This window comes from Cricetulus griseus, chromosome 3, assembly GCF_003668045.3.
Source record: "Cricetulus griseus strain 17A/GY chromosome 3, alternate assembly CriGri-PICRH-1.0, whole genome shotgun sequence".
Classification (NCBI taxonomy): domain Eukaryota; kingdom Metazoa; phylum Chordata; class Mammalia; order Rodentia; family Cricetidae; genus Cricetulus; species Cricetulus griseus.
The window spans coordinates 16,605,648-16,625,323 of NC_048596.1; the positions used below are offsets into that span (position 1 = coordinate 16,605,648).

Consider the following 19,676-nt stretch of genomic DNA (forward strand, 5'->3'; position numbering starts at 1 on the left):
AATTGAACTCAGGATCTCTGGAAGAGCAATCAGTGCTTTTAATCTCTGAGCCATCTCTCCAGCCCTACTGTAACACTTTAACAGTGAAATTCTGAAGTTCCCTTTAGCTCTTATTTATAATGGAAATACAATTCCTAAGACCTTTCATTTGGGAAGAAACCAGTGAAATTTTAAACAACCACAAAACTGGTTCCAACTTTTGCTACAGATATACAAAGTCTTTCATACCTTAACTACATTTAAAATGTTGGTTTCAGGAAGAGTTGAAAAAACGGGATCACAAGACGAGTCTTCACTTCCTCTTCCCCCGAGCGCTTTCCGTGTTTCAAAACTATTGAGAAGGGAATAAAGCATGTGTTTCAGAGTCACTGAGAAAGCAGTATGGAGTCAGGCATAAAACACTCACTGTAGGAAACTATGAACAAGTACTTTAAGTCAGGGTCTCACCATGCTGCCCAGACAAGCCCTAAACTTATACTCAACTGCCCAGTCTCCTAAGAAACTGGGATTACAGGTGCATGCCACTGTACCCAGTTTAGTTTTTATTTGAAACGGCTACTTTCCAAACCGGACGGTGGTGGCGCACACCTTTAAATCCCAGCACTGCACTCTGGAGGCAGAGGCAGGCGGATCTCTGTGAATTCGAGACCAGCCTGGTCTACAAGAGCTAGTTCCAGGACAGCCTCCAAAGCCACAGGGAAACCCTGTCTCGAAAAAACAAAAACAAAACAAAACAAAACAAAAACAAAACAAAAAAACCCAAAACAACAACAAAAAAACCGGCTACTTTCCTTAATGTCCCAAGTCAGAAAGCTATGTAAGACAGGGCTGACATAACAAAAGTGAACTGATGACTGTTACAGGCCCTCTGAGTGGCCTAAAGAAACTGCCAAACTAAAATGAAGAGGCAATCAGAGAGGCTAAGATGTCTCAGTTCTACAAAAGCATAAAGACCTGAGTTCTCATCTCTAACAACCTTGTACAACCTGGAAATCCAGCACTGGGAGATGGGAACAGGAATATCTCAAGAGCTCACCAGCCAGCCCATGTTTCTGGTTCAGAGAGAAGACCTTGCCCCAAGGCAACTGTGTGGGAAGTCATATAGGAAGACACTCAACCTGCTCTGGCCTCTGCAAGTGCACACACAGAAGAGTAGGGACAGGCATACTGATGTGTATATACCACATACAGATACATGCAGACTTGCCAATTCTAAGCATCTGAAAAAAGAAGATGCATGATCCTAGCTGTTTAATTTTTATTGTGTATATGCGTGGATTTGTGCACATGAGTACAGTGCCAAGGAGGCCAAAAGAAAGCATGGGAACCCCTGGACCTACAATTACAGATTATGGGGAACTAAACTCAGGTCTTCTGTAAGAGCAGTGTGTGCTTTTAACCACTGAGCAATCTCTGCAGCCTTGGATTTTGACTTTTGAGACATATTTTTACTTAAAACAACAACAAAAACAGAACAATATTCATTTGGCAAAACACCAAAAGCAGAAAACCCCACAATGTATCAAATGATTTGCCTTCCCAACTGGACTCTCTCAGTCACTTGCCTCCTCTTCCTATAGCTGCTATTGGTTTTAATCCCTCCTCCCCTTCTACAAGTATCTTACACATAAAAAGCAAACAACGACATAGGACCCTGTGCTTTGAGAACATACTTTGGTCTTTGTTCCAGGTTCCAACAAGAGCTCTTAACTGCTGAAACTCCCTTCATGCAGATAAGGTGACTCATGAAGACCACAATAACTAGCCTGTGATAAGACGTTAGAAAGTGAGCTCCACACAAAGGGACTAGAGATCAAATTGACTATCTAATGGCCAAGTCTTTCATCCACTGTGTCCTTGTGAAATAGAACCTCTATAAGAACTCTTAAGTTGGACTGGAAGAGGTGGCTTGGTGGTTAACCCCCCCACACACACACACATATTTTGATGTTTAGGTGAAAACCCACATATTTGGTGTCAGAACAGAATGTTTCCAGCCTTTTACAGGGGCCTCTGTACCCACTTTACCACAAACAGTGGCATCCTATACACTGTTCTCCAGCTTTCAGTCTTCTCTTAGTGAGGTACTGTGAAGATCCCTCCATAGCTTCCTCTCTTTTTCTCCTGTGCCTCATTACCTTTGATAGGGACTCTCGAGTGAGCATGACAGGGGTTTACTTCTCGGCAAGGCTGTTACTAGTGGCCATAGCAAACAGTAAGACAATCCTGCTCTCCTTGTAATCACACTGATTACAGCTCCTCAAGAAGTCTCATGCAGGTAACCACTGCTAAGTTTATAGGGACAACAGCCATGTCATGCCCAGAAGACAGCATTTCACAGTTCTCCTTCCTAACTTTCAACTTGTAAACTCTTCTGTCCTCTCTTCTGTGATATTCCCTGGGCTTTTTTGTTTTTTGTTTTGAGATGGCCTCACTCTGTAGTCCAGGCTAGCCTGGAACTATGTAGCCCAAGCTAGCCTCTAATTTATGTTGATCCTCCTTCCTTAGCCTCTCATGCTGGGGTTACAAACATGAGGCACCATACTGACTTAAAAAAAAAGTCAAGTGGTGGTGGCACTCATCTTTAATCCAAACACTGGGATCTCTGTAAATTCAAGGCCAGCCAGGGCTACATAGAGAAACCATTTTTTTTCTGCTCAGGGTTTCTCTGCGGCTTTGGAGGCTGTCCTGGAACTAGCTCTTGTAGACCAGGCTGGTCTCGAATCCACCTGCCTCTGCCTCCAGAGCACAGTGCTGGGACTTAAAGGTGTGCTGGTGAAGCTAAGAAACCCTGTATTGAAAACAAAACAAAACAAAAAAGAGCTGGGAGTTGTTAGTGCACCAGTTTAATCCAGAGATTAAAAGAGAAACTTTGTCTCAAAAACAAAAAAAACAAAACAAAAAAAAAAAAAGGAAAAGAAAACTAGGTAAGTATAGCCAAGGTTGCCCTAGAAATTCCTATTTATCATAACTGTGATACTTGAACTCATAGCATTCCTCATGCCTCGGCCCCCCAAGTGCTGAGATCACAGGTGTGAGCCACACTCAGCTTTTTTCACCCTTTTTACAAGTAGCATCTTAGTGGATCTTATTTTCCCTCTTTGTATAACTTTCAGCAAATTACTTCATCTTTCTGTGCCTAACTCACTTGTAAAATGGGAATGAATTACTAGTAATATCTGTAGTTAACTATATTAAGATACTATGTTAAACCTTCAACAGTGTCTGGCACACAGCAAGTACTATATAAAGGCTGCCAACAGTGATGCAATGTTCAAAAATAACAGGCAGATCAATTTGGTAAGAACAAAAGGCTAAAGAACAAAACAGAAAATTGTTCAGAGGCCCAGTATTTCACAGCTCTTAGGTTTAAGCTGGAAGCTCACAACCATCTGTGATGAGATCTGATGCCCTCTTCTGGCCTGTGGGCATGCATACAGGTGGAACAGTGTGTGCATAATAAATAAATAAATAAATCTTAAAAAATAAAAATAAAAAATCCTGCTAAATTAACCCAACCTATATATTTTAAGAATGTCTTAACTTCAGAATGGAAGTCAAAAAATATGCTGCATTAGGAAAGGTTATGCTTTTGTTTCCACAGAAAACAAAAAGTTATGGCTCTCTTAAAAATTAATAGAGATCAGATTTGTTTGGGAAAAGACCTCCTAAGGATCTTTGCTATAGACATTAATCCCAGCACTCGGGAGGCAGAGGCAGGCGGATCTCTGTGAGTTCAAGGCCAGCCTGGTCTCCAGAGCGAGTGCCAGATAGGCTCCAAAGCTACACAGAGAAACCCTGTCTCGGAAAAAAAAAAAAAAGAAAGAAACCAAGACTACAGGACAGGTGACATATAGGCTAAACCTTCTACTACATAAAGAGCTCTGAGACTGGACAAGACACAGTAAATCTTGTTGGTAACAGAGTCCTCATGACTTATTACTACATGCCATCCTTTCCTATGACATGAAGATTTAGTTTGGTTATATAGTCCAAAAAGACTTATAAAATTGACAGATGCCTTTCACCTGCTCAAACCCAGAACAGAAAATCTTTAGCTGACTTGTGTATACCACATATTCCATACCTGTGTTGATGCAGATATACGTTACCTTTAAAAGTTTGTGTTTTTAGAAACAAAACAAAACCAAACACCAATGAAGACACAGAGCCCAGGCAACCCTGCCTCTCAAAATGCCTGTTATTCTTTCCTCAAAATTCTGCAACCAGAACCACTTCAGTGCTGCTAGCTGAGATGGTGCAGCCTCAGACTACTCCAGCCAAGACGTCAGATAAGCTCTAACTTTCCAATCACACAGAGACTAAACAAAATAAACAATACAGCTAGCTCTCCCAGGACTTGAATATTGTACCAATTTTCTCAGGATCTCCTAGAGATGCTGTCACCCCCAGACAACAGGAAGCAGTTTATAGAACATGACGCCCACATTCCCAAGAGGTGAGATGGATGCTTTTTGGTTGTCCAATGGATTATGGATGTTCATCATTGTTTGTAAGTTGTTACTGGTCATGGTAAGGGAAAAAAAAGTGCAAAGGCTTACAAAAGAAAACAAAATGGGTATAGAAGGTCATAGAAAAAAGTAGTTTATGAGCAAGATAGTCTTTAGAGAGAGAAGAAAATAGAAAAGGATAAGTCATGTAAAGATGGAAAATTCAGAGAGTCTAGATCCTATACGATGCCTAAAGAGGGACTGCTGAATTAAAACCAGCCTAAGTGTCTTAACCCTTAAAATGGAAGCCAGAAAAAACACTGCTTTGGGAAAGAGGTTATGCCTTTGTTCCCATGGAAAAGGCTGTGGATTCCTTCAAGGTTGACAGAGATCATTTTGGTCAGGGAAGGCCCCCCCCTGAAAATCCTGACTACAGACATGAATAGACCTAGAAAAACAACAGCACAGGTGACATATATGTTACTTGTTCAAACCTAAAACAAAAAATCATCTTTGGCTGGCTTGTGTACAATGCACAGGCCAACTTCAGAGGGTCAGCTTCCCCATAGTTAGTGTGCCCAGGACTTGACCTTTATCTCAATTGTCCCAAACTCCCTAAAGATGCCATTGTCTACACACGTCAGGGACGTCTAGAAAACCCAAGAGCTGTGGTGGGTGGCTTTTGGTTATTTGGTGGGTTATGGATGTTCATCATGGTTTGAGGGGGGGAGACTGGTTACAATCTGTTATTGTCATGGTCAGGAAAAAAGCTGAGCCAAGGAGATTAGATTCAGGGATCTCTTTCTGAAGGGGAAGGGGGGAATACAGTATAGAAATGATGTGATAAAAGGGTGGATTATTGAGTCTATTTTTGAACTAAAAAAACTGGTAATCTCAAATATTTTACATTGGTATGGATTTTTGTATACCGGTACAATTTTACAGTTACTTATTATACTATCTGTATGTTACTATTTTTTGTTTAAGGTATTGTAACTATTCAGCTCATTTAACAAAGCAATGTAAATTTCTAGTCCTTGAAAGTTATTATTATAAACTATTTAGGATAATTAAATACAGGTTAGTAGGTAGTTATCTAACAATCAAGCTGTGGCCATGTGAGGTATGTTTTCAAGGTCAAACAGATATATTTAAAATAGTTTTCAAACACTTTAAAGTCCTAAAGAACATGGCATTTAAAATGTTTTAATCACAAGGCTTTTCATGACAGTGAGACATGTCTACTTCTAACAGCACCAATTTACTTGAAAATAGGATGATGGACATCAAAGAACCTCCATATGGAGTTTGCATTCTGCCCTTGCCTTGACCCTAACAATACGCTGTCCAATTGAGACAAGCAGGACACAAAAGAAGGCTGCCAAACTTCGCCAAGACAAAATAGGACAGTCTTTCAAAATTCCTGCTTCACAGAAAAGCTTGTCAGATAATCTAGGCCTGTAGGCCAAAGATGTGTGCCCCAACATTGCAGGAAGAGGTGTCTAGCTGGCCGAGTGTGGTGGCACACATCTGCAATGTCACGACGTAGGGGGCAGAGGCAGGAGTTCAAGTTTACGACAGCCAGAGCTGCTTCAAAACACAAACAGAATGCTTTAATAATGTAAAAGGACTTTTTTGATAGGCTAGGAAAGCGTTATTTCTTCTATTTAAATTATTAGAACATGTCTAAAATTTTGCTGTTCAATGTATTTTCTGATATGAAGTGTATGTACCTAAGTAACAAGGGGTCCAGTAACAGTGAAAAGAGAATTGTAGAAGTGAATTTGGTTTTGGACACACCATATTATAACAATTTGCATTTTTCTTATGAGCCAAGATGAATATGTGCTCGAAATTGAAGAATGGCTTTTACTTCTTTTTTTCTGCAATTAGTTCATTTCTTTTGCCCATTTAGTAATGTTTCATACTTAAAGCAAGCCCTTGTCTGTGGCCAGGCGGTGTTCTTACTTGTGCTCCCACCATGCTTTCTTCTTCCCCTTTATTTCCAAGGTTCTCTTTAATATTATTTAAAATTACCATTGCTGGGGCCGGAGAGATGGCTCAGTCATTAAGAGCACTGGCTGCTCTTCCAGAGGTCCTGAGTTCGATTCCCAGCAACCACATGGTGGCTCATAGACATCTAGAGTGGGATCTGTTGCCCTCTTCTGGCATAAAGTCATAAATGCAGACAGAGAACGCATTAAAAGAAAAAAAGAATCATTGCCAAGACTTCAAAAATGTGATCAAATTCACATTTCCTTTCATGAAGGATTTTACACATAAACTCATCTTCTCTTCTGTAACTAAGGCCAGTTTTGCCTCATATTTCTTTTCTTTTTTCCTTTTGTTGGTTTTTCGAGACAGGGTTTCTCTATAGCTTTGGAGCTGGAACTCACTCTGGAGACCAGGCTGGCCTCAAATTCACAGAGATCCGCCTGCCTCTGCCTCCCGAGTGCTGGGATTAAAGGTGTGTGCCACCAATGCCCGGCTTCATATTTCTATTTTCTATACATTTGGAATCATTTGTATGGTATCCTTCCTATTGCCCAAATCCTGCTGATATTTGGTCCTACATCTGAATACTTAGGCTAGAATTCCATGTTAGAACACGTAGTATGATTATCGTGTACAATCCTTAGTAATTTACATACATACATATCTAGTTAGGTGTATTTCTAGATTTTTTTCCCCCCTACTGTCACTAAATTCCTTTCTTTTTGCATACTTTTAACTAGTTACTGATCAGATACCTGAAGGTTATTGGCTTCTCTTTATAAATTTTACTCCCTGGTGTCCATACCATATCTGTCAGGGTTTCTCAGTTGACTCTTAGGACTTTATGTGTAGACTAAGTCATTTATCAAGTTCTTTACCAAGTTCTTTCCAATTTTTATGCCCCCCCACTAGGTCTAAATGCTTTGACCAAAAAATATCTGCATAACATTTAAAAAAAATTAAATGTATTGAGGGTGGGGTTGGGTATATAGATAGGTAGATGATGTGTGAGTTTGGGTGTGTGTGCCAAGGCCCCTTGGGAGTCAAGTTATTTCCTTCTACCACATTTCCCAAAGACAGAACTGAGGTGAAGCTATCTGGCTTGCATGGAAAGTGCTTTTACTTGATCAGCCATCCTGCTGGCCTGGCAAAACAATGTTAAATAACAATGAGAAGACTTTAAAACTCTACAAGAATGTTTCTATTATTTTCCCATTAAACTTGACGACAACTTTTAGATTAGGGAAGAGATTAAGAATGTAAATATTTCTAGATTGATTACAGCTTTAAATTTAAGAATGAATACTGAATTTATTAAATCAATTACAATGACAATGAAAGGATATCATTAAAATTTTTCTGTTTGAGCACAGTGTGGTGGCGCATGCCTTTAATTTCTGCATTTGAAAGTCAGGCAGGTGGATCTCTGTTTTCCAAGGCCAGCCTGGCCTACAACATATCAAGTTCCAGACCAGGTAAGATACTGTCTCAAAAAACCCAGAAGATCTTTTTTGGCATTTACTATGAGAAGAAAACTTACATTAGATTGTCTTCATTAAAGTCTGGCTGAAGAGTCTCCAGGGGAAACAAAGATCCAAATCCAACGCCCATGTTTAAAAACACAGCTGCTATATCAGACAATGATGGGATCCAGGGCCAAACTGGTGAGTCACTGAAAGTATCTGCTTAACATAAGAAATTATTTTATTGGAACCACTCATGCACAAAGGCTCACCACACAGCTGCAGTCAGCCTGTGAAGCAGATTACTATCACTTTTTCCCCCCTTTCACTTCTTTTTTTTGAGACAAGAGTCTCACTATACAGCCTATGCAGGATTATAGGCACATGCCACCATGCTAGCTGCTAATGGTATGTTAACATAATTAATGTACATCATAGAAAGTGTAACTTACCAGATTGTGTGAACTAAATAATACAAAGAAAATATCTGAGTGATCCATTAGAGTGTAAGTCATAAGGAAATAACACTTTTTGAAATGACTACAACACTGGTTAAAATCCTAACTACCATTAACAATGGAAGATTTCTCATCTTAAGTGGCCTTATAGTTGCCATCCCTCAAATAAGTGATTGGCTAAATCACGATGCTTCTTGTAGTAAAAGGGCCTTCAAAGGTGAGAAAGCAAAACTCATACAATAGAGTTTCCATCTGCCTTAATGCACTATTAACACAATACTGTTGTTAAATCATAAGCAATTAATATCAGTTGGTTAAATCTGAGCTCAGAGGTATATACTTGTAACCCTAGCACTCAGAAGACTGAGGTAGAAGGATCAACAGTTCAAGGCCAGCCCAACTTACAAAGTTAGTTTGAGACAGCCTAAGATGCATGACACTGTGTCAATAACAATAACTAAGCCTAAATAATAATTTTAATTGGGTGATTTAACGAATGAACAAGCTTTCAAATATTTCTAGTGACCCTATAAAATAACTCACGTGTTAAATATTAAGGGTTGTCATCTGTTAAGATCTGAGAGTTTTTTTCCTCAAAGAACACAGAAAATCAGACACTTGTTTATGATTGGTATATCATTTCTTTCTTTCTTTCTTTTTTTTTGGGGGGGGGGGTTGTTTCGAGACAGGGTTTCTCTGTGGCTTTGGAGGCTGTCCTAGCTCTCGTAGATCAGGCTGGTCTTGAACTCACAGAGATCGGTCTGCCTCTGCCTCCAGAGTCATTTCTTTTTTAAAGATAATCGATTATAGGGCTGTAGAAATGGCTCATTGGTTAAGCACACTGACTGCTTTTCTAGAGGACACAGGTTCAATTCCCAGCACCCACATGGCAGCTCATAACTGTGTATAATTCTAGTTCTAGGGGACCTGAAACCCAAGGCAAAACACCAATGCACATAAAATAAAAATAAATTAAAGGGCTGGAGAGATGGCTCAGAGGTTAAGAGCGCTGACTGCTCTTCCAGAGGTCCTGAGTTCAATTCCCAGCAACCACATGATAGCTCACAACCATCCGTTATATGAGATTTGGTGCCCTCTTCTGGTGTGCAGATATACACAGAAGCAGAATGTTGTATACATAATAAATAAAATCTTTAAAAAAAAAGAAGAAAAAGAAAACAAATCATTAAAAAAATAAATTAAAAAGGTGTGATTACAAAAAATAATTGTAGAGCTAGGGATACAGGCCAGGTAGAGTGCTTTGTTTAGCATTCATGAAGCCGCAGGTTTAATCTCCAGTACCAGCAAAAATCAAAACAACCAAAACCACAATTCTAACATTAAGCAATATGAAAGAGATCATGAAATAAGTACAGCACACACTGCAAATCAGTTTATGTACTCACCATTTCTAATGGTGATCTCCATCAAAGTACTTAAAATCTGTACTGACACAATACAATTTGTGTGAACTGACATCATCTGTCAAAGATATAAATAACAAAGTGTTAGAAAGAAAGAAAACATGAGTTTAGTATTTGCTAGGCTTGTATGAAGCTATTTTAAGTTTGGTTGTTAGTATTTAGATATCTGTATAGGCCTGTCCTTGGGGTTCTGACAGGGTACGCCCTCAGCTGCAGCCACTAAGAGCCCCACCTGTGCATACTCACTATGTTCCCTTTTAAAAGGGCTCTGCCTACCTCCCATCTTTCTGTCTGTCTTTCTCTCCCTCTGTCTCTCTGTCTCTCTCTCCTCCTCTCTCCTGCTGCTCTATCTCTGGCGGCTGGTCTCCTCCCTCCCATTTCCCCTTTTAATGATCCCTTTCCCTAATAAAAAACCCGTTTGAACCTGTTCCACAGCATCTTTCTCGAGCCGCTTCTCTTAAATTATAACACCGGTGATCTGGAGAATGTTCTTAACCCTAGCTCTTTAGGAGGCTAAGATAAGAAAATTGTAAACTTGAGTCCAGCCTGGGTAGAGCAGTGACATCCCAATCCAAAATAGTTTCATGTGCACTTTACTTAACACAGTAAGTTAAGAAGAATTTTCATTATATTTATAAACAAACAGACAAATACCTTACCAATATATTCATTAATAGATACAAAGGAGGTGGAACCAAACACAGGTCTAGTCTCAGGTCAGGCCTCTTTCTAACAGGCTATTTGGTTTCTGCTGTTTGTTTTTATTTTTATAACTTCTACTTGTAATTAGGTAAGTAACACTTGAAACTATAAAGTTACTTTTCTATGATGTAGCACCACTCCCAAACTATACATGAAGGAGGGGCTAGAAGACTTAGTTGTCAAAGTGTTGGTGAACAAGTGTGAGGACCTGAGTTCTATCCTTAATACCCACATAAAACCCAAAAATGGCTGGGTGTGGTGGTGCGCACCTTTAATTCCAGAACTTGGAAGCCAAAAGCAGGCAGATCTCTTGTGAGTTTGAAGCCAGCCTGGTCTATAAGGATTCCATACCATTTAGGGCTATGCGTAGTGGTGTTGTCCATTTGCATTTGTGTATTTTGTTACTTTCATGTGCATGAGTGTTTGCCGGATTGTGTGCCTGTGCACCACATGAATACAGTTCCCATGGAGGCCAAAAAGAGGCATCAGATCCTCTGGGACCGCAGTTTAGACAGTTGTGAGCTGCCATGTAGGGCTGAGAATCTAATCCGGATCCTTTAGAAGAGCAGCCATCCTCTTTCCCACTGAGCCATCTCTCCAGCAGGGTGATATACATTTGTAATTAATTCTCAGCTTTGGGGAAAGATACAAGGATACAAGGATCCTTGTAGCTCCTTGGCTAACCCAGTCTAGCCAGTAAGAGAGCTCCAGTTTCAGTGAAAGACTCTGTCTCAAAAAATAAAGTGGAGAACAACTGAGGACACCCACGTCTACCCATAGCCAACCCATAAAGAAAAAGACTGCTCCTAAAATGCTCATGGGCAAAAATCACACAGGGCTGGGAAGATAGTTTGGTTGGTAAAATGTTCTCTGTGCAAGAGGACCTGAGTTCAATCACCAGAAACTGTGAGGAAAAAAGCCAGGTGCCATGGTTTTGAGCATTCAATCCCAATGTTAGCTAGTGAGGCAGAGGTGAATTCCTGGGGCTTGCTGAATGTGGTGGTTTGAATGAAAAGGGCCCCATAGGCTCATAGGGAGTGGCACTATTAGGAGGCATGGCCTTGTTGGAGCAAGTGTGACACTTGGGGTAGGCTCTGAGGTCTCAGAAGCTCAAGCCAGGCCCAGTGCCACACTCTCTGATATCTGTTGATCCACATGTACAATTCTCAGCTTCCCACCATAACAATGGACTAAATCTCTTAACTGTTAAGTCAGCCCCAATTAAATGTTTTTCTTTATATGAGTTGCTGTAGTCATGGTGTCTCTTTACAGCAACAGAAACTCTTAACTAAGACAACATGTAATGGAGTGTTCTGATACCAGTAATACCTGGGTCCTCTGCAAAAGCAGGCAGTGAGCTCTTAACTGTTGACTTATCCTCCCCACCCCATTCAGTAACAGGTAAGGTAGATAGATCTCTTTGAGTTGGAGACCTGGTCTACACAGTGAGTTCCAGGCCAGGGAGGGTTACATAATAAGACCATCTTTAAAAGAAGATAGGGTTTCTAGGACAAGACTTTTGTGTGCATGTACATGAAGGCATACACAGGCCCCATGAAGACAAAGGTCAACACTAGCTGTATTCCTGTATGACTCCGACCTTCACTTATTGGAGGTGGACCAACAAATGCATGGCATGGCAAGCCAGTGGTCTGAGGACAACCTCTGCAGCCTGCTGTCTCCTACCTTTTGGGGTCTAGACACTGAATCCAGGCTGTCAGGCTTGGAGGCAAACATCCTTACTGAATGAGACAACTTGCCCAGCCCACTTCACCTTACTTTTTGAGAAAGGGTCTCTTGCTGAACCTAGAGCTTATTCATTCAGCTAGAATAGCTGGCCAGTGAGCCCCCAGGATCTCCCTGTATTCACTTCCAGCTGTGGAGATGCAGAGATGTGTTGCCACTCCTTGCTTGCAGACTGGTCCTTAGAATCTGAACTTAGATCCCTTGTGCAGGAAGATTTTATGTACTGAGACATCTCCCCTGCTGATATGGCAAACTTTTGCACAGTGTAAAACATCCTTTTATACTTAAGAACTATTTACTCTTATTATTTTCTATACATCCAAAATTTTATCAAAATAGAACACTCCAGTAGCCTGAGAAAAATGTGACAGGAATCTTGTCCTTGGAAGAAGAATGATTTTTCCTTAGCTGGGCAGCATTGTAACCTATTGCAGCACTGAAAGCCCTAGCTTTGTCCTCCTAGCTTTGTCAAAATAGACTGTATTAAATCTTAACTTACATATGACAAGAGTTAGTAAACACATACATTCATGTTTAACATATCTAGACGAACACCAAAACAATATATAAAATCAACATTGCTTAAATAAAACAAAAATGAAGATATAGCTGGGCATGATTATGCACGCCTTTAATCCCAGCACTTGGGAGGCAGAGGCAGGAGGATCTCTATGAACTTGAGGCCAGCCTGGTCTATAGAGGGAGTTCCAGGACAGCCAGAGATACATAGAGAAACCCTGTCTCCCCCCCCCCCAAAAAAAAAAACAAGAAAAAAAAAGGGAAGGGAGGAAGATATAGAAATGGATTTAAGTGTTAAATGTGGACAAGAAATAGACAGTTGGGTTTGCATAAATACATGGGGGCTGCCAACATGGCTGAGTGGTTAAGAGTAGGAGCCTGTACTGCTCTTAAAAAGAACTGGAATTCAGTTCCTAGCACCCATATCTGGTCACCTATAAAGCCAGCTCAACTTCAAGAGATCTTACACCTCTGGCCTCCACAGGCACCTGCACTCACATGTACATATTCACACTCAGACACATACATGAAAAGAGAACATCGCTCTCCCTGCCTCATTTTATTTCCCCAGAAATCATGGGTGCAATACACTAATTTTTTTCTGCTTAAGAAGTGAAAAAATTAAGAAAAAATTTCATTCATTCATTCATTCAATGTGTGTGTGTGTGTGGGGGGGGGTGCACATGGTCCACATGGAGACCAGAGCACAACTTTCATGAGGTGGTTCTTTCCTTCTACCATGACAGGCCTGAGAATTGGCATCCTACTAGACCCTAGAAGTTTATTGAGTAGGAAATACAGCAGGAACCCACTATAAGCCCCAAACATTTCTCTTACCCGAAACAGCCACTTTAACACAGGTACAGGACACTGGACATAGTGGTATGCAGAGGTAAGGAACCCTTGTGTTGTCAAAAAAATTTGATCTGTTTTTCCTGATCTGAAAACAGAAGATCAATGATTGTTACCCATGGCAAAACACTTCTAGCACCAACACATTTGACATAATCAGAGAAATGAGTAAACAAACCTCAGTCAATGGAGATTCCATACTAACATGGAAGAGGTTTATACATAAAATCAACTAATGGCCTAGCTGACTCGATCGATGGGCTCCATATTCTTCTGTGGACAAAGGCACATTTGCAGGCAGTGCTCAGAGTCTACCAAGTCTAAGGACACGGGCTTTTGTCAATTTACAGATGAGCGCGCTAAAACTCATCACCAGAATCCACATTGTTTTCTAGACCTGAAATGCCACACACTGAGAACAACCATCCTAGTCTAGGCATTGAGCTGATCCTAAGAGATGTCGTTCCCATCCCCCCACCCTAACCCCACCCGCCCCCAATAGCTGTTGTTTGTCTTCTCACTGATACCTGAGTTCTGAAATGTAGCTGGGCAAAAATCACTTACTATGTATGGCACTGCTAACTGAAGTTCACTCAATCAGCAGAAATCAAGCACAGGTTGTATGTGCTTTCTGGGAATCTGAACCGAAAGCTGACACTATTAAGCAGTAAGATACTTTAAGTGGAGAAAAACATGGCAAAAACAATATACCAGAGCCAGGACTTCCTAGGCATGAAATAAAACAAATCTGGTTAAGCTCCTGCTATTTTGACAGCCACGGTTATTACTCGTCAGCACTGATCCTGGGAATATGTTTTTGTAGACAAGGTATTGCTCCATAGCTCAGGGCAACTTCAAATGTGCAATCTTTCTGCCGCAGGAACTCTAGGATTATAGTTGCAAACTGCCATGGCTAGATATTACATACTCATTTCCCCACTTTGACACAGTATCTCCTGCAGTCCAGACAGGCCAAGCACTTGCAATGTAGATGAAGACCACTTGGAGCTTCTCACCTTTATCGACCAAGTGCTGGACTACAGGCATGTACCACTACTTCTGATTTATATGCTGTATATGCTACATAATCACTCTACCAAATGAGCTACATTCCCAGCCATTACACATCGATCTTAATCCTAGTCAATAAAAAAAAGTAAGGGATGTACCATGGTTGAAGCTTTCGGTTTTACTTCTAGCACTGTAAACAAAAAGAAAAATCCATGTTGATGTGATGGTAATACCAGCACCCAGGAGGCAGAGGAAGAGGCAAGCTCTTTTACTTGTCCCCAACTGAAGCTTTTAAGTGCAACTTTTTTAAAAAAAGATTTTGTTTATGTGTATGGTGTTTTGTATCTGTGATGGGTATTCTTAGCTGTCAACTTGACTACACCTAGAATTAACTAAAACCCTCAAACTCAGAGATTCACCTGCCTCCTGAGAGCTGGGATTAAAGGCATGCATAATAAGTAAAGTTAATCAATGAGCCATCTCTTCAGCCCTTAGGACATTTTTTTATACAGAAAAAACCCAAATGTTTACTATTTACTTACTTGAGAATAAGCTTTTCCACAGCACTTTCACCGATAAAACCAGAGTCTCTTAAATCTAAGGTATACTGATTGAAAATTTTTCCAGAATCGAGGAAATTAAATATTTCTTCACCTGGATGATGATCAGGAATAGCATCAACTGTAACTGAAAATTTCTTTAGAAATTCCCTGAAACATAAAGACGATTGAATATCAAGGAGTTAGGATACAAGTGGTTTTGTATTTAAATATGAAGGCAGTCAGCTGGGGCGGTGGTGATGCTTGCCTGTGATCCTAGCACTCTGTGAGTTCAAGGCCAACCTGATCTACAAATTGAGTTCCAGGACACCCAGGATACACGGAGAAACCCTGTCTTGATAAGAATGTTTTGCCCTCCTCCTTAAAGCTTGTGGTGGCGCACGCCTTTAATCCCAGCACCCGGAAGACAGAGGTAGGCAGATCTCTGTGAGTTCAAAGCCAGCCTGGTCTACAGAGCTAGTTCCAGGACAGCCAGGGCTACATAGAAACCCTGTCTCGAAAAACTAAAAACAAAACAAAAAACCCAAACAACAACAAAAACAAACAAACAAAAAACCCCACTGAGTCTCTCAGTGTGAAGGCTTATGTACATGTACTACTGTCCCCACCCCACACACACACAGGGTATGTCTTCTAACTTAGATATCAGAGATCTGCCTGCCTCTGCCTCTCAAGGGCCAGGATCAAAGGCTTCTGCCACCGCTGCCCCGAGTACCTTGGTTTTAATGTTTGCTTTTCAACAAAACCCAAGTGTATCTTAGTCACTGGGCAGCCAGTCATCAGTGGCCCAGACGTTTTCTAAAAATCAAATTAAAAAATGGTAGCTAGTATGAGCTTATAGACGGTGTGAAAAGACACTACCTGTGTTCTTCCAAGAGGCCATCCTCATCATCTGTACTGTCCTGGTCACCAATTCTAATAGGAGATTTAATGCCTCTGCCTTGTCTTATATCTTCCTGTAGTTGCTTCTGTAGTTCATCTAGCCTGAAAATTGAAAAAATGTCATAATGCATTATTTATATTTATTTATTTTTAAGACAGGTTCTCTCCCTGTAGTCTTAGAACTCTCTCAAATTCAACAGAGATTCACCTGCCTCTGTCTCCAGAGTGTTCAGAGTACAAAACACACACCAGGCCAGGCTTATGATTTATTTAAAAAACAGAGCTGGGCGCCTTATATATAGTGGTAGTTCCAGGACAGCCAAGGGTACAGAAAGAAACCAACTAACCCTCCCTACAAACAAACAAAAAAAAAACCCAACAGAAACCCAGACAACTTTAGCTGTTATCTAAAAGCAGCCTCAAGGAAAACTCTCACTATATACTCTATTTTAAACAACTTCTGTTAGAATACAGGTGTAAATCCTATCTTGACAATACACTATTTAAAAAAATTCTGTTTTATGGGTATGTGTTTTGCCTACATGCATGTCTGTGAACCATGTGCATGCATCGCCCACAGGTCAGAAGAGGGTGTTGAGTCTCCTAGCACTGGAGTCACAAATGGTTGTGAGCCACCATGTGGATGTTGGGAATCAAACCTGGGTCCTCTGGAAGAACCACCAGAACTCTTAGTCACTGAGCCATCTTTCTAGACCCTCGAATATTTCTTTACAGTTAGAAATTTAAGAATGATCTGTCCAAACCAGAGAACAGAAAAAGAGAAATGGTAAATGATGAAATTTGGTTATCTTCTCTCGTCTTTAATACTCACCAGCATCCTGATGTGGATGAGATTTTTGTTTTCATCATCGTCACCACCACATCTAACACTGAGCACTTACTATGGCACACCCAACCACAAGCTCTTGGTGAGACTAAGGAAAATAAGCCATTAATAAATTCACTGTTCGCTGGGCAGCAGTGGCACACGCCTTTAATCCCAGCACTCGGGAGGCAGAGGCAGGCAGATCTCTGTGAGTTCGAGACCAGGGTTAGTTCCAGGACAGTCTCCACAGCCACAGAGAAACCCTGTTTTGAACCACCCCCACCTCCTCACCCTGCAAAAAAAACCAAAACCAAAAACTCACTGTTCTATCACTACTGATGGGTCAAAACTGTCACACCAGATGTTACTTCTGTCCTTGGTCTGAGAAAGATATCCCTACTAACCAGTGTGTTTGTGTACACATGTGCTAAAATAGGTCTTGGGATATATCCTAGGCTGGCCTCATCTTCCTGCCTCCACTTATGTGTTGAGATTACTGGTGTGTATCACCACATGTAACAATGCTTAATTTTAAACAATTTCTCTAAATTCATAGGGAAAAACTGTTAACCTAAATGTCTGAAAACTTTCTATAGTTATGTTTAACAAGTTTGAGATTTGTATATACTAACTTTTATGTAATCCAGTCAGTCAGCTAAACTTACTTTTAAAGTGACTTAAATTTGATTTTGAAAGCAGGAGTGGTGACACGTGCCTTTAATCCCAGCACTCAGATCTCTGTGAGTTCAAGGCCACTGAGCCATCTCACCTACTCCAGTCAGCTAAACTTTAAATGAAGTTTTCTGGGCTAGTTTCATGGGTAGTCTTTGAATAAATAAGGCATGTTGTTCTCATTAGTATTAAGTCTATAACTAGTCACATAATTTTTTTAATTCAAGTTTTAATTTATGTGTGTGCTATGTGTGTGTTTCCATAGAGGCCAGAAGAGGGTATTGGAACTCCTGGAAGTGGTTTTGAGGTCCAGACATGAGTTTTGAGGAAACAAAATCAGACCCTTTGGAAGAACAGCAAGTGTTCTTAGCCAATGAGCCATGTTTCCAGGCCCACTGTTGAAAATTTATTTTTTAAAATTATATTTAAGCCAGATGCATGCCTTTAATCCCTGCATTTAGGAGACGGAAGCAGGCAGATCTCTGAGTTCTAGAACAGCCAGAACTACATAGTGACACCCTATCTCAAAACACCAAAACCAACCAACCAAAATAAGATTTGCAAGTATGTATGTGCATGTGTACATACATACTAGGTGTGTGTGTAGTCAGTGGATAACTCAAGAGAGCCAGTTCTCTCCTTTCATTATTTGAGCCTTAGGGATTGAAGTCTGCATGTCAAGCAGAAAGTGCTTTTGCTCACTGAACCATCTCACTGGCCATTTATTTATTGAGACAGACACTGAACTTGTAGCACTCTTCCTGCCTCAATATTCCAAAATCTTCAATTACACCAATTGCCACTATTTTCATCAGGGAAATTATGGCCCTCAGGTTTTTTATTTTTTTGAAATTCTGATTTTTTTTGACCCTCAGTGCATAAAGTTGCCTGCTTATCATCATTTTGAACTATTCTTCCAAAGAGTAACATGATTTAGGAATACATGAGCAGTCATTTTGGTCATCAGTTCTGAAACTTGTACTTAATGTTGGGCATAGTGGTACACACCTGTAATCCCAGAATTTGGGGAGACAAGGGGCAGAAGAATTCAAACTTTGGGGCCAGCCATGGCAACATAGTGAGATCATGGCTAACTAAGCAAATAATCATTCCCCTAACCCAAGAAAACAATAACAAAAATGCTTATTTCTGCAGGGTGGTGATGGCTTGTACCATTAATCCCAGTACTCAGGAGGCAGAGGCAGGGGATCTCTGTGAGTTTGAGATTAGCCTGGTCTACAAAGTGAGTTCTAGGATAGCTAGAGCTACAAGGAAACCCTTTCTCTTGAAAACCAAAACAATCTATCTATCTATCTATCTATCTATCTATCTATCTATCTATCTATCTAGTTTTTCGAGACAGGGTTTCTCTGTGTAGCTTTGGAGCAAATCCTGGCACTTGCTCTGTAGACCAGGCTGGCCTGGAACTCAGAGATCCGCCTGCTTCTGCCTCCTAAGTGCTGGGATTAAAGGCATGTGCCACCAATGCCTGGCTTGACTCAATTTATTTATAACAAAGAATGGTTCCTTACTCAAAGCAGCTTATATCCAAATTATATGAAAATTGTGTTTTCTCAGAGTTAAATGCTACTAACTTGTTTTTGTTTTTCAAGACAAGGTTTCTCTATGTAACAGCCCTGGCTGTTCTGGAACTCTCTCTGTAGACCAGGCTGTCCTCAAACTCACAGAGATCCACCTGCCTCTACCTCCAGAGTGCTGGGATTAAAGGCATGCACCATCACCACCTGGCAAATATGGTTAATTTTTTAAAAAAATTACCGAAAGCTTCATAAATCTGCATGTCATGCTTGGATAAGAGTCCTGCTAATCTTTCCTGTATTATTCCAATTTTAGCATATGTTGCTGAAGTAAGCCCAACATAAAAACACTCTAAGAAAAGACCCTCCTCTCTTTGAGCCAACAGTAAAAATAGGCAAAGCCCCCCCCAACAAACATTGCTCCAAAATTATGAAAAGCCTAATATAACACAAAAATATATTTAAAATGCCAATCAAAATCATGATGAGAAACTGTACCATGCCCTTTAAGATGGCTATTACAAAAGGAAAAAAAGAACAGTGAGAGAGAAAAACAAGCTCTAGAGAAAATGTGGAG

At 40.5% G+C, this 19,676-nt stretch overlaps 1 protein-coding gene and 1 non-coding gene across 4 annotated transcripts in view; both read right to left on the bottom strand.

The window, feature by feature from the left end:
- Window positions 1-19,676, bottom strand: part of Slf2 (SMC5-SMC6 complex localization factor 2) — a 51,049-nt gene that overhangs the window by 18,338 nt on the left and 13,035 nt on the right. For 2 of the 3 annotated variants that reach the window (XR_003483690.2, XM_027407209.2), the window contains exons 7-12: window positions 16,043-16,165; window positions 15,164-15,331; window positions 13,596-13,698; window positions 9,774-9,849; window positions 7,987-8,131; window positions 229-331 (exon numbers count right to left, since the gene is read on the bottom strand). Coding sequence is in view for 2 of the 3 variants with exons in the window: in XM_027407209.2 (XP_027263010.1) it covers window positions 229-331; window positions 7,987-8,131; window positions 9,774-9,849; window positions 13,596-13,698; window positions 15,164-15,331; window positions 16,043-16,165 (718 nt within the window). In the remaining variant the exon portion in view is untranslated. The remainder of the gene's footprint in view (window positions 1-228; window positions 332-7,986; window positions 8,132-9,773; window positions 9,850-13,595; window positions 13,699-15,163; window positions 15,332-16,042; window positions 16,166-19,676) is intronic. The other variant, XM_027407210.2, reaches the window with a different exon arrangement.
- Window positions 19,333-19,440, bottom strand: LOC113831573. The gene has a single exon (XR_003483739.1). It is a non-coding gene; the product is annotated as a U6 spliceosomal RNA (small nuclear RNA).